The sequence below is a fragment of the Pithys albifrons genome, unplaced genomic scaffold (genome assembly GCF_047495875.1).
Source record: "Pithys albifrons albifrons isolate INPA30051 unplaced genomic scaffold, PitAlb_v1 scaffold_44, whole genome shotgun sequence".
NCBI classification, from domain to species: Eukaryota; Metazoa; Chordata; class Aves; order Passeriformes; family Thamnophilidae; genus Pithys; species Pithys albifrons.
In genome coordinates, this window is record NW_027286059.1 from 124,022 (window position 1) to 139,351 (window position 15,330).

General features: G+C 51.9%; 1 protein-coding gene across 1 annotated transcript; it reads right to left on the minus strand.

Moving 5' to 3' along the window:
* Nucleotides 1–12,322: 12,322 nt before the first annotated feature.
* On the minus strand, nucleotides 12,323–13,300 carry LOC139685194 (olfactory receptor 14J1-like). The gene has a single exon (XM_071581824.1). It carries the CDS (start codon nucleotides 13,298–13,300, stop codon nucleotides 12,323–12,325), a length of 978 nt encoding a protein of 325 aa, XP_071437925.1.
* Between the last annotated feature and the right edge of the window lie 2,030 nt (nucleotides 13,301–15,330).

Genomic DNA, 15,330 nt, shown 5'->3' on the forward strand with positions numbered 1-15,330 from the left:
ATCCCTGAGTGCTCTGTAAGAAGTACTCAACTCTGAAACTCTCACTTGATGGCTGAATAAACCTGCCCTGCCCTGCCCTGCCCTGCCAGGGTTTGCTCTTTCCATCCACAGCCTCTCTCCCAGCACTGAGGGAGCTCCCCAGACCAGCTGAGAGCTGCCTCTGGCAGGTGGCAGAGTTCCTGCACTGGCACAGCACCCTGGGGTGCAGGACCCTGCTCTGCAGGACAGTTTGGGGCAGCCTGGGTGGCAGAGCCAGGGTTCAAACACTACAGCCATCCCTAGGAGGAGGGAACCCTGCTGGGATGTCCCTGGGATGGTGCAGCAGAGAGTCCCTGCTTTGCAGCACAGCCTCATCTTCAGCACCAGAGAAACTGTGATATTCCACATTAGAGACCCCCCAGGAAGTGGGATGTGCCAGCGTTGGGAGATCTTCCCACAAACTGCACATACATTGCCCTTCATGCAGACTTACCTTCTGAAAGCCTGGAAAGATTCCTCTTCTGTGGATCTTCCTCTCAGACTTCCTCACAACCCAGACTGTGTGTAACCTCTCTCTGCTCTGCTTTTCTGCCCTCGGTGTGTGCAGGCAGTGCCCTGAGCCCTGCTGGGCTGTGCACAGGAGCTGCTCCTGGGCAGAGCTGTCTCTCTGCAGCGCTGCCCGCTTGCCAGGAGCTCCCTGTGTGCCAGGAGCCCGGCCCAGCTCAGCAGCACAGCAACAGCCCAGGGCATTTAATGGCCCTCTGGGGGGTTTGGTGCTGAGTCCCTGAACATCAGACCATGAGGAAAGGTGCAGGAACCTCTTGAGAAACCAAAGTCAGAATCGAACTGTAAAGTTTCTTTTGTTGTTAATGGGTCCCTCTGAGGGACAGAACTGAGAAAGTGTCCCCAGATTCCAGTTAGAAAACAAAGAGACAATGATGACAAATATGGACTAGGAAAGAAAGGTCACTCTGATGCTGAGGAAAGTAAGAAGCATTTCATTAACCCAAAGCTCACAGCCATGACACCCAGGCCCTGGGAAGGGAGATCCTGTCCCTCCCTCATTCCCCAGGGCACTTCCTTGGGCACCAGGGTGTGGGATGTGGAATAGCAGGGACAGGAGGATGGGGTGGCACCTCTCAGGTTGCTCAGCGGGGACAAGGAGGCAATGAGGCCCCAGGGCTGCAAGGCTCACTTGTCTCCTCATGCCATCAGGGGCACACACAGCAGCCATGGCCAAAGGCCTGCACAACTTGGCTCTCTTGGGGCCTTTCAGCTTCTGCACATCCAGACCCCTTCATGGGATATCTCTGCTCCCTCTCCAAGATGTTTAGCCATGAAAATGTAGTGCTCTTAGTGCAGGAGAGACACAGTGACATTTTCTGCCAAGGGTTGTATTGGCAGAACAAGGCACAGGAACTGGAACTGAATGAGGGGAGATTTCCATTGGATGTCAGGAAGAAATATTTTGTGCTGAGGGTGGCAGGAACCTGGGCCAGGTTACAGAGTAAGTGGAAACCCCATCCCTGGAGCTGTCCAAAGTTGGGGGTTTTGTACGGCCTGAACTTGTGGAAGGTGTTCATGGCTAATGGAAAGGGTGCTGCACTAGTGTCTGTTTTAGGTCTCTTCCAAACTAAAGAGCTTTATTATTCTTTTATTTCTATATCCCCAACTCGTTCTCCACAGGGTTGCAAATACCTACATGCACCATGTTGGCATTTTAATGTGACCTAATCCCCAACACTTTATGAAAATGGAAAAACAGTCCTTTTAGGGACATGAATTTCAATGACTTTGGAGGAACCTTTCAAAGCTCAAAAGTTATAAAGGAACTAACAGAGATTTCCAACGTCTCTACATGAAAGGCTCCCCAGGTGATCAGTGACAGCCCCCCAGGATGGCCTTGCAGCTGAGGATGGGTTTTTCTCACTCAGGTACTGAGACTCAGGATGGGCAGCCAGAAAGTGCATTGAGGGACTCTACAAGACTTGCCATGGGATGTCCAGGAAACAACCAAAGTGATTTGTGGAGAAAGAGGTATGAGAAAGCAGAGAGAAAAGGGTATGAAGGAGCTGGGCATGTGCAAAGAGGTGACTGGTCAGTGCCTTTTTCTGGCTGTGCCCTGTAACTGATCCCACAGTCTGTTCAATTTCCTAATTCCTCCACTGCCAAGAACTTTCTGGGAGAAGGGATCTCTGTGCTCTGGGTTTGAAGGGAGGTCCAAGTGCCAACCACTGGAGTGGGAGCCCCAAAATCATCAGATCTTGTGTTGCTTGGGGGCCCAGACACTGGTGAGACTGGTGTGTGTGCACAGAACACTGGTGGGTGTGTGGGTGGGTGACTGGGTGTAACCACCAGTGACCATCAAACCAGAGCAAACAGGGATTGGCAGAGGCCTGGGAGCCGCTGTCTGAGATCATCTCCTGAGGGATCCACATTGTCTGGGTGTCTCTGCAGCTCCACATCTTCTCCTGACATGGCAGAGCACACAAACAGCCCATCCTTGTGTCCCTTTCTCCACTCACTGTGCTTTGGTTTGGCCCAGAACCCGCCCGAGGTCCCTTCCAGGATGAGTCCCTGTGCATTTCCCTCCCCATGGACCTTCCCTTCCTGATGCAGCATCTGTGGGGCAGCAGAGCTGGGTCAGTGCAGGGCCAGGGCTGGCTGTGACAGGGGCCATGAAGCCACCGCCAGGAGGTGAAAGCAAGGACAGTGGGCAAAGAAAGTCTTAGATATGAGGACTGTTTTTGAGGGAGGGAAAGCTTGGCTGGAGCTGGCATGTGAAGAGGATGAAAGACAAAGGGTCTTGAGGGAAACAGGGAATGTTCAGCCTGGAGATGAGGAAAAGACTTTTTCCCCAGTTTCAGGGCCAGTGCAGAGCAGGGTGGCCACAAGCCCAGGCTGCCTTCCTGCCTGCCAGGGTTGGTGGGGTTGTGTGACAGAGCTGCCCCCAGAATCAGAACCTTAGGGGGCTCTCCCACCTGCCCCACTCCTTCAGCTCCCCAAGGATGGAATTTCTGTTGTGTGGGTTCCCTGATGTGCTGGATGACCTCACAATGCTCCCTGGCCAGAATGTCTCCTGAGGGCCACCCAGGCTGCTGCAGTGGAAGTGACCTCACAACCACCACGTTCCAGCCATATCTCCTTGGCCTGAGTCTCCTCTTTCCTCTGCCACCCTCAGGTCTGTGCTTAGATTGTAGGAAATGATATAACTTTTCTAATATCATCATGGTTTTAATTAGCCTTTTAATGAACTGCTTGAATTAAAGACAAGTTGTGTGTTGGGCCTTAAATCTCTTTCAGCCAGCACTCAGCAGAATTTAACCTACCACTGTGAGAACACAGCTTGGGAAAAGTACTAATTCTCTAAGTTTTGTTAAGTGAACCTTGATATGCTTTGATGAACAAAGCCTGGGATAGAAGGATGTACTGTTGATGTTGGACATCTGGAATGCAGAATTTATGGACCACAAGGACATTTGTAGAAACCAGTAGATAAAGAAGATGGCTAACAAGGACTTAGTAGATGTGATGGAAAGTCCCAACCAGGAGAAAAAGACTAAAAATATGGACTAATTAGCATAGAGAAGGAGAAGTGCATAACCAATAGAAGATAAAAATTAATTCAATATTAATTCAAAATTACTTCAATAAAATTATGTCATTTAGAACCAATGAACATTGATTTCTTTGTTTGCTAAAAATTTATAAATAGGTGAAAAAGTGATGCATTGGTGTCTGTGTGAAAGGATTTCTGTTGGACGCACACACAGAGAGCACTGGGAATAAAGTGACGCCTTCCTTTCTAACACCAAACATGCAGCGTTAGGGGGTTTTATTACCCCAATCATTTCAGAGGGGTTTGGCAACAGCATGAGCAGGTTTTGATTAATATCTTGTCTCCAAGTTGCTGGGGCCCAATTGCTTCCCCGTGAGGCTCCTGTAGCAGAAGTGGCTTTGCAGAGCCCAGCAAGAAAGAACACCCTTAACCAGCAGCTCTGCAGTGCTGCCCACCAGGCTGGGCTGGCAAGGGAGGGCTCCTGGCCATGGACTGGCAGGACCTGCTGCTGCCAAGATGCATTTGGGGTTTCAGGCTCTCCCTGGCAGAGGTGCCACCAAGTCACTCTGAGTTGTGCCCGTGGCCTTCAATGTGCTGGGGCTGGCCTGGGGCTTTTCCTGCAGTGGGATGTGCCCTGGTCCTGGCACAGGAAAGGCAGTTCCTCCCCCAGTAATCTGCTCCTTCTGCATGTCAGGCCCCCACTCACTGCCCCTCACACTGCTCAGTGTTTGCCTTGGCTCGTGGGTGCATTGATTAGATCTGCTTGAGTGTTCTGAGGCACAACCCAACACCTACTGCCTTCTGCACCCACAGCATAAGAAATATCACTTTCCTTTTCTATGGGGATGGATCTTATGGGTCTTTTTGCATTCCTGCTTTTAATTCCCCTTTTTGGAAGGTGACATTTTCCCCAAAGAGATCAAAATGTTGGGGTCTTTCACAGTTGCCTCAAGAAACTCAGAATCATAAAGTGTCCTGAATTTCAGGGACCTTAAAATATCACCGAGTTCCATCCCCAGTGATATGAACAGAAGAACCTTCCACTAGACCAGGTTACCCAGAGCTCTGTCCAATCTGGCCTTGAACACTCCAGGGATGTGGCAGTCACAGCTTCTTTGGGAAACATGTGCAAGTTCCTCCGCACCCTTAGAGGAAAAAATTACTTCCTAAAGTCTCATCTAAACCTACTCTTTGTCAATGTGAAGCCATTCTCCCTTGTCCTGTCATTCCTGGCCCTTGTAAACAGTCTCTCTCTATCTCTTTGTTGGCTCCTTTCAGGTCCTCAAAGGCCACAATTAGGTCACCCCAAGGCCTTCTCTTCTCCAGGCTGAACAATCCCAGCTTTCTCAGTCTTCCCTCATGGCAGAGCTGCTCCATCCCTCTGATCATCTTGGTACCTCTTCTGGACTCACTCCAACATCTCCATGTCCTTACTGTGCTGGGGCCCCAGAGCTGGAGGCAGCTCTGCAGGTGGGGTCTCACCTGAGAGGGCAGAGGGGCAGAATCCCCTTCCCCTGCTGCCCAGGCTGCTTTGGAGGCAGCCCAGGACACCACTGGTCACCACTTGCCAGGGTGACCAAAGATGCAGTAACACATCCCCCCTGGAAAGGCCTCCTATTACCTGGGTCAGCAAGTTTTCCTTCATGCATTCCAGGAGTCTACTGGAGTGTCCAGAGCCCTCCATGCTGCTTTCCCAGGAGGTGTTCAGAGGATTGAATTCCCTCAGCAGGACAAGGCCCTGTGAGCTCGATGCCTCCTGTGAGCTCCAAGTGAGACCATTCCACCTATTTCACCTCCTAAGTCAGTGTCACACATCCTGTACCCTGGAGGGGATGGAAAGGGAAAGTGATTTGATGATTTAGGGAGTCTTACAGGAAGCCACTGTAACAGATGTGTGAGATGAGTGCAAAGCTGATCATCCAAACCCCAGGGGTGTCACTGACACTGGTCACTGCTCCCCTGTGTCAGGTGAGAGAGCTCCACCCCAGAAACCTCAGGGAACTCCTTGTGTGAGGTGGGGCAGGGGCAGTGCTGGGCAGGAAGGGTTTAACTGGGGCACTGGGCACTTTCCTTGACAGAAAGGTATCCAAAAACCATCCAGAGGGAAGAAAATTTTAAACTTTTAATATTCTTTTTAGTTCTCCTCCTTGTGTTACAGTGACACCAATACCTGATACTCTTATGCAGTTTCCCTGGGACCCTTTGCCCAAGTTCCATCTGCAGCTCCAAAGGGCTCCTGATGTCCTGCAGGTCCTGTGTGACAGCTGCCAGTGCCAGGCAAGGACCTCAAATACACCTGAGCCTCCAGCAGCACTGGGTACTGATGGTCAGTCAGTGCAGCTCAGCCTGAAAACCAAAGAATATTCGTTCATATTTTGAGTTTTAAATAACACATTTTTATCAATTGAAATGCTTCAATACTTTCAAGGAAATGTCAATACCATTTCTGTCATATCAGAATGTGATTGCAGGAGAGAATTTATCAGAATCATAGAGGTGATGAGTCATTGCATCAGAGAATCACTGAGGTTGTAAAAGCCCTCCAAGGTCACCCAGTCCAACCACAATCCAGCACTGCCAAGTCCACCAATAAACCATGTCCCCAGGTGTCACATCCACACCCCTTGTAAGCCCCTCCAGGGATGGTGACTCTGCCAGGTCCCTGGGCAGCCTGTTCCAAGGCCCAGCCCCATCCTGGGGCCTGACCTCAGAAGCTCCTCCTAAGCCTTGACTGACCCAGCTGAGCAGAAAAGTGTCCCTGGACTGTTCCAGTCAAGCCACAGGGACTCCCTGATGGCACCAGGAGCTCTTGCATGGTAGAGGTGGGAACAGGCAGAAACAGAAGGGTCCAGGAAGGGTGGGAAACAAAGGAGGAGTAATTAGCACTTGTAACCCTGGTGAACTGTTTACCTGACTTGTAGCCCAAGTGGATCAGCACCACTGGGAATTGTTGTCACTGGAAATCAGGGGGATTGTGGTGCAGAGCCAAGGCTTGTGGAAGGGATTGAAGACATGAGAGTGTCAGAGAGGAGGGACAAATGCCTCAAGGGACAAGTATTTCAAGGCCACAAGGGATGATCTTCCCTGAAAGAGCTGCCAAGCATTGAAAGAGTCTGCCCAGGGAAGGGGCTGAGTCACCATACCTGCAAAAGTCCAAAAGATGTCTGGACATGGCACCTGGGGACATGGTTTAGTTGTTGGTGAAGGTGACAGTTATGATAACTTGCATTCCATGATCTTAGAGGTGATTTCCAACCTTAACCACTCTGTGATTCCATGGTGACTCAGTCACTTCCCTGGACATTCTCCTCCAATGCTTGATACCCTCAGTTGCACAGACCCCACAGGCAGCCAAGCCCTGTCCTGCCAGCCTGCACAGCCCAGCTCTGCATTTCTCTGGCCCTGGGGACAGCAGGGATTACTCCTTGGGGACACCTCAGTTGCTCTTTCATTGCCACCCACCCCAGCAGGCTCTGGAGCAAACCTGTTGCTTGCCTGGGACCTTGGGCACTTGGTACCAGTTTTCTGTGTTCCTGTGAGGAGTGACAAAGATCCTCAGTGGGCACCTGGAAGTCACATCAACCTCCCAGTCCCTTGACAGTCACAGCTGAACTCAGCACAAAAGCTCCTTTAGGTCTGAAGGTTCTTTGCAGCAGCTTTTTAGCAGAGCTGCCACCTGGGCCAGCAAAGGGGGTGCTGAAACCTCTGTGAGCCTTGTCAGCCTTGGCTCCTGTAGGACAATAAGGAACTACAGAATCATAAACAGTTTGAGTCAGAAGGGCCCTTATAGGTCATCCAATCCAGACCTCTGCAATGAAAAGGGGCATTTTCAACTAGATCAGGTTGCTCAGAGCCCCATTCAAGCTGCCCTTGAATGTTTCCAAGGGTGGGGCACCGACCACCTCTCTGGACAACAACCCTCAGTGTAAAAAATTCTTGTTTATATCTAGTTCAAATCTGCCCTCTGTAAGTTTAAAATTGTTATCTCTTCTCTCATCAAGCCCATCAAGCTCATCTGCCCAGGCCCTATTGAAAAGTCTTTCAGGTGCTCCTGACAAGCCTTGACCAAACAAGCTGAGCCATGAAAAGCCCCTTGACTGTTCCAGGTGTGTGGTGAAGTGTCCCTTGACTGTGCCAAGTGCTCCTGTATGATAAAGGTGGGGACAATCCTGACCATAACAGGTGGGGATCACAGGACAATCACCCACTCTATGAAAGCCTTGGAACATTCCCTACATGAATTGTATGTAGCACAAGTGGAACAATTCCCAAACATTTTGGAATCTCCAGGAATTACTGACATGAGGATGGAAATTCAGCAGAGAACTAAAGCCAGTCACCCTGCGACCCCACAAACAGAGGTCCTGAGGGAGGCTCCTGGAGCTCCCCAGCACCTCCCTCTCAGTGGGCACCTCTGGGAGCCTCTCGGAGCTCGGGAACCCTCAAGTTTGCAACACTCCAAAGAGCGTCGCTGATGCCCAGGACAATTCTGATCCCCCCTCAACAAACACACCCCTCCAGGTGCCCCCCTTGTCTCTTGGGAAACACAAAGGGATGGGATGGGAGTGTTTCACTGACAACCAGGAGAATTGTGGATGGGCACCTTTACTCACACAGATATTGATGTGTCCACACATCTCTGCCTCTGTGTGTGTGTGAATTGAGTGTGGTGTGAATGTTATTGCGAATTTATAATTAATTCACTGTTAGCATTGCTAATCAATGCTATTGAATCACTTGATAACTCTTCAGTTGGTCAGTGATTAAGTACTACTAATTTCTTTTGGTCCCTTTTCTATCGAAATCCTTTGTACCCTGATCCTCTTCCATCCCATGTCTCTGTGTAAATCATTCTTTTTCACTAAAAAAATAAATTTTTTCTGAAGTCCACTTTGAAATTTCCTCCTTAGCAAATCTACAAAACAACTCCAATTAGTAAAAGTCTTGAAGGCTTGAAAACAATTAAAGAAAGAGAAATAAATTGTTTTTCTGTGTTTTAATGAGCCCCACAGTGTATTTGGAGATGAGTCCATGACCCTCAAGTAGTGAGACAAAATTTGAAATACTGCTCAAGAAGTCAGAAGCCAAACTCCAAGCCCCTTGAATCATCAATGGGCCCCACTGAGGGCAGGCACTGACAAAGCCTCCCCAGGGACTCCTTAGAGCAGATCCTTGGAGGCCCTGATTGCAGGGAGACAAAGGCTCTGTGCAGGCACCTGCAATGCTGAGAAAACCCTGGGCTGGTTGGAGGAAGCACAAAGGCCAAGGCCTGAGCCCCAGGCCCTGGGACAGCAGGTCCTGTCCCTCACAGGTGGCTCAGGGCTCTTTGTGGGGCAGTGGGATGGGAGGGGGAGGAACAACAAATGTCCAAATCTGTGCAACCCCTCCCAGCCTCCTCAGGGAGGGGTGAGGGAGAAACAAAGTCCAGAACCCTCAAAGGAAAGTTCCTTCTGGTGGCCTCAGTGGCAGAGGCAGCTGCCAGAGCCCAGGGGACAAAGGCCTGGGTGCCTTTGTGCCTTCCAGCCCTGTCAGAGCCCTTGGCCATCTGTCCTGCAGCGTGTCCTGCCCTGTCCCTGCTGCTCCTCTGGCCTTGCAGGCTGCACACACCCATCCTGCTTTGCCACCAGCCCTCCCAGCAGCATTTCTGTGCCCTCACTGATGTCTCTGCACCATCTCTGGCTGTTCCCTGGAACACAAAGCCATGGGATGATACTGACACCCTCATGGTGAAACCTTGTACCACAAGGCTCCTCTCTGAGTGACATTTCTTTTTCCTCCCTTCCACTCAGAAACTTCCAAGCTGCACTTTGTGACTTTCCTTCTCTTTCCACTACCAAGAAAAGCTCTGACATCCTGGCAGAATCACAGAATATGCTTAGCTCGAAGAGGCCTGTAAGGATAATCAAGTCCAACATTTAGCCCTGCACAGGACCATCCATAGCAGTGAAACCATGTGAGGATCATCCAAACCCTCCTTGAGCTCTCTCAGGCTTGGAGCTGTGACCAGTGTCCCAGGGTGACTGTTCAATGCCCAACCAGATCTTCCTTGAGCCCTCACCAGTTCTTCCTCATTCTTCCACAATGGGGAACCTCAAACCCAGACACACCAGTCCAGATGTGTTACCCCAGGGCTCATTCAAAGGGGGCGACACCTCCCTTGTCTGGGTGGCCACACTCCCCCAAGGCAGCCTCATGTTCTGTTGTCCTTATTAACTTTGATCCCGAGCCCCCGTGCCTCAGGACATCCCTCACACAGTCCAGGCCCTTCTCCTCGGGGTCACTCCAGAGCTGTTCAGGTCCCTGCCCTCATCTCTGGGTCATTGTGCCCCCAGGGCAGGACTGACCTCTTTCCCTTCTAAAACTCCAGCAGGTTTGTGTTGCCAGAGCCCAGAGCTCCTCAGGGCCCCTGAGAGGGACTCTCAGCTGGGGCAGCTCTCAGGGTGTGTGCACAGGTGGCTCAGCTGCCTCTGGGTGCCCAAGGCTGCTGCTGCCTGTCAGGGAGGTGACAGATGTGACCTGGCAGCCCCTTCCCAGCCATGGCCCCCTGGAGATGCTGAGGCACAGCTGACTCCTCACAGCATTGCCACCCATCTGCTCCTTGTGTGCCATGAACTGATCAGGTCCAGGTCACCTCACATTCCTCTCCCAACACCTTGTGCCTGCCCTGGGCCCTCAAGGTCTTTGCCCTGATCCCAGGAAGGGGCATGGAGAGTAAATGGTTGCAAGCTTAGAGTGTGGGAAGAAATGCCCTCGGTTGTGGTGTTGAGGTAAGGATTGATGTATTAGGGTTTAGAGTTTGACATTCAGGGGTAGGGCTTGGGCAGAAGTTTAGGAAGGTTTGGTGTTGTGCTGAGTGTCTGATTTGTCCTTAGCAAGTGGGGTATATTTTTGAGGGAGGGTTAGGATTAAATTGAGAGGTTTAATGCTTGTGATGGGGCCATGGATTAGCGCCAGCAACAGTGTCCAACTAAGGGTACAGGGAGCTTGAGCTTTGACTTCCTGGTAAAGCTGAGATTGGGATCAGAGGAGTGGATTCCTTCCCCTGTGAGGGCAACACCTTCCAGTGGTGTCAGGGTTTGAGGCTACTGGTAAGAAACTGGGTAAAGACCTATCAGGAATGTTTGCACAGTCAGCACTGCAGCACCCTCAGTGTTACCTGAACCAATTTTTACCCCATCAAATTCTTTCATCTCTGTTTGCCAAGCTACTTTTCTCTCCCCTAAATTCCCTCTATTTCTTCAGAGCCATCTCCTCTCTCCAAAGAGCCTTTCCCCACATGAGTCTCTCCATACTGGCCTGGGTGGCAGCTCCTGGTTCCCACTCCCTGCTCCCTGCATGGCCCTGAGCTGGTGAAGTTGCTCTTCAGAGGGAGGGGACTGTGGTGCCCTGGGGCCATGGGGTGACCCTGCACTGGCCATGCTGGTCAGGGTGGGAAGCAGACACAGCTGGGTGGGGATCACAGCTGCTGAGCTCCTGTCCATGTTCCCAGATGGCTCAGGAGCCAAGGAGAAGGCTGGGCAGGACCAGGGGGTGTCTCCAATGGCACCAGGGCAGGGTGGGGTTGCACTACATCCAGTCCATGGGCTCCTCTGAAACATGCCCCAGACTTGTGTCCCTTTACCTGCTGACTTCCCAAAGCATCTCCTGGCACTGAGGAGGCAGGGAGTGTTCTCTACAGGTTGATCTTTTCTTCTGTATGACTACTCTTTCAATGGTCATTCCTTTTAGGAAATGCCACTCCTGGCTCATCCAGGCTCACTAACTGGCCCAAGGGATCCCTTGAGCTCTCCTGGAAACTACAATATCTTCTTTCCAGGACGGCATCAGCCACCAGTCCCACTGCAGGTGGGACAGCAACAGGCACATCCATCAAAGACCTGTAACACTCTGCTTGAACATGTGCAACCAAGAATGGGGCTCTTGGTCCAGCCCTTGGTCCCAACAGATTCCTGTGGGTATCTGATCCCGTCCCTCTGAATCCATCAAGAACCCAAGAGCCAAAACCATTTTAACGGATGAGCTCCTTGGGTGTGTTCCTGCCCCCAGCTCTGAAGAGGTGTCCAGCCCCTGGACCTGCCCTGCAGTGAGACCCTTTGGCCATGGTGGTGCCTGCCCAGAGCCCAGCTCTGACACAGGGGTCACATGGCCCGTTCCTGCTGCAACCACGGGGATGGCTCTGTAGGGACAAAAGGATTGTCACAGGTTACAGGACACCTTGGGGCTCCCACAACATTCAGGGCACAAGAGGACACTGTGGAAGGGAGGGGAGCCCATCCATGGAAAGACCATGTGCTGCTGTCCTTGGCCAGGGATTCAGGGGAGGAGCAGCCCCGAGTCAGAGGCACAGAGAGCGAGTGCCCACCAAGGCACCAGGGCCAGCCCCAAGGGCACCAGGGCTGCTCCTCCACGGGGCAGCTGCACATTGGGCTGCTGAGACCCTCCTGAGAGCTGGGGCTGCTCCAACAGCTCCAGAGGGTGGAATAAATGGGAGCTGAGAGAAATAATTTTTTCCTGTGTCTTTTAATGAGATCATCATCACAGGGATCCATCTGTACTTGAGTATGTTGGGTTATGAATAAGCTGAGAGAAGGCCAAGATAATACAGAGAAACCTGACTAATACCAACATGAGTAACCTGATCTACGGAGTGTCACCCCTGCCAGTGGTGGAGGAGTTGGAACTAGATTGATCTTTAAGGTCTCATCCCAACAGAACAGTTCTGTGATGATTGAATTCTATCACAGGTATAGAACAGAAAAATGGAAAAAGAAAAGTTATTTCTGACTATTCTTGAGGTACAATTGGAGCCCCAGTGGGGTAATTGGAAATCTTAATCTGAAATGGACTGTATTCAAAGACTTTGCAGAGGGCATCCTTGATTTCCTTGTTTCTCAGGCTGTAGATGAGGGGGTTCAATACTGGAGGAACCACTGAGTAGAGAACTGAGAATACCAGATCTAGAACTGGGGATGAGATGGAGGGTGGCTTCAGGTTAGAAAATATGGCAGTGCTGAGAAACAGGGAGACCACAGTCAGGTGAGGGAGGCAGGTGGAAAAGGCTTTGTGCCGTCCCTGCTCAGAGGGGATCCTCAGCACAGCCCTGAAGATCTGCACATAGGAGAAAACTATGAAAATGAAACAACCAAAAACTAAACAGGCAGTAACCACAATGAGCCCAATTTCCCTGAGGTAGGATTGTGAGCAGGAGAGCTTGAGGATCTGGGGAATTTCACAGAAGAACTGGCCCAGGGCATTGCCATGGCACAGGGGCAGGGAAAATGTATTGGCTGTGTGCAGCAGAGCATTGAGAAAGCCACTGGCCCAGGCAGCTGCTGCCATGTGGGCACAAGCTCTGCTGCCCAGGAGGGTCCCGTAGTGCAGGGGTTTGCAGATGGCAACGTAGCGGTCGTAGCACATGATGGTGAGGAGGGAAAACTCTGTTCCAATGAAGAAGACAAAGAAAAAGACCTGTGCAGCACATGCCATGTAGGAGATGGTTGTGGTGTCCCAGAGGGAGTTGTGCATGGCTTTGGGGACAGTGGTGCAGATGGTGCCCAGGTCTGTGAGGGACAGGTTGAGCAGGAAGAAGTGCATGGGGGTGTGCAGGTGGTGGTCGCAGGCTACGGCGCTGATGATGAGGCCGTTGCCCAGGAGGGCAGCCAGGGAGATGCCCAGGAAGAGCCACAAGTGCAGGAGCTGCAGCTGCCGCGTGTCTGCCAATGCCAGGAGGAGGAACTGGCTGATGGAGCTGCTGTTGAACATTTGCTGCCTCTGGATATGGTTATCTATTGAGGAGGAAAAGGCAGGACTGAGTTAGGCCAGACCATATTAGCAAAATGTATTTGACATTCAGGGTCTCTCTTTTAAGGAAGACCTTTTTGCACCCATCTCTCCTGAGTTCTGGGTTTTTCTGGCTCATGGGGACATTGAGAGCAGGGATCCTGTACTGGGCTCCTGAGGATTCATTCTTGCTGTGCAGTAAGAGGCAACTCAAAACATGGGGTTACATCAAATTAAATGCACTTCTGATGTTTCAGAGTGTTTCCAGCATTGCTGCCCAACTGTGGAACAGAGCTGAGGAAATTTGGTGTCTTTTATTTGGTTTCAGTTCAACTTGCCAGGAGTGGGTATGGATGGCTGAAAACTCTGGAATTTCTAATGTGCTCCAAGTGAAATCTTGTCAGTCCAGAGAGGCAAAGGAATGGTCTCTTACTGCAATGGCAGGAGAGCTGCTCTGGTCATCAGTCCTGTTCTCAGCTGACTTGTGCTGGCAGCTTGGCCTGGAGGAGGATCACACAGAACAGTCCCCTTAAAAAGAAACAAGTCACTTCTGTGATCAGAGAAATTCAGGTTCAAAGGGACTTCTCATCTTTCCTCAGGGTGCCCCATCTTTATCCTCCCCAACTGAGACACAGAGGGATCAGTTCAGCTGCCCAAGTACAACTGCCCAGAACATTTCCATGGATTTAGCCCTGAGGTGTCCTCTCTGTGGGATCTTATACAGAACAGAGACCCTGTGGAAGAGCTGTGCCCTTCTGGAGGGCACCCTGCAGCCCTGCAGGACACCAAGGGAAGCAGCTGAATGTCCAAAAGTTGCCTGGAGGGGACTTGGGCACTTTGCTTCCACAGACACTTCCTCACAGCAGGACCCAAACGGTTTGTGTCTCAACAGGAACTGAACCTACCGCTCTCAATACCCCATATGGGCTCAGAAGTCCAATTGTGAGAACAGGAGCAGCACAGGCCACATCCTTCCCTGGGCTGTGGCTGCTGCAGGGCAATGCACACCTGAGCCCCCACGGGCCTGAGGGCAGAGGCTCTGCTTAGGCTGGGAAAGGAGCCCAGGGAGGAGTTGGTCAGGGGAAGGTGTCTGTGCCCCAGGGCCAGCAGGGAGGTGCCCACATGCCCCTCCCCAGCATCTGTGGCAGCAGCTCCCTCTCCCTCCCTGCCTGTCTGTGCTGTGAGGAGCTGTTCCTGCCAGCAGCCACCTCCCTGTGCCCAGCTCAGCTCCCTCCAGTGCTCACACAGCCCATGCCCACTGCACTGCCCAGGGGCAGCTCTGCATGTGCAGGTGCTGCAGAGCAGATCCCAGACAAGCTGAGGTGGCTGGGAAGGGGAAGGTGTTCTGAGTGGATGTGCTTCCTGAGAAGTGCCCTTGGACATGGCAGGAGGTGGAGCTGAAGCTGAGAGAAGCCCAGAGCCATTGTAGCTGAAGGACCCTGCCCTGCCCTGCCCTGCTCATCCCTGCCCTGCTCATCCCTGCCCTGCCATGAGGGGGTCACTCCTTCCACCCACACCTTCTCCCTGCAGGGCCATGGGGAGCTCCTTGACCAGGCTGAGCTGACCCTGGCAGGCAGCAGAGCCCCTGCCCCAGCACACAGAGCCCTGCGCTCCAGGACCCTGCTCTGCAGGACAGCCCTGGGCACCCCTGGCTGCACCCCCACCCTCACACCCAACAGCCATCCCTGGGAGAAGGGAACCTTCTTGCCCTGTGCCTCTGATGCTCCACACCAGGAAATCCAGGAGACCCATCCTGACAGATCCTGTCAGTGATGGCTTTTGGCAGCTTTAAGAGACATCTCTGCAACTCACCTGCACTGCTCTGCAGCCTGGCAAAGGGCTGTGAAGGTTTCTCTCCTGATGAGCCCTGACCTGTCCTCCCACCCCAGAATCCCTTCAACCTCTTTCGCACTTCCCTTGTCTACCTTTAATGCCTGCAGGTTCTGCCTTGCTCTGCCTTATGTCCTCATCCTCTCTGCTACAGGAACTGTGGGAGTCCTTCTGAAAGATCC

Coding starts and splice junctions, on each gene's coding strand:
- LOC139685194 (XM_071581824.1), bottom strand. CDS start 13,300: ATGTTCAACAGCAGCTCCATCAGCCAGTTCCTCCTCCTGGCATTGGCA.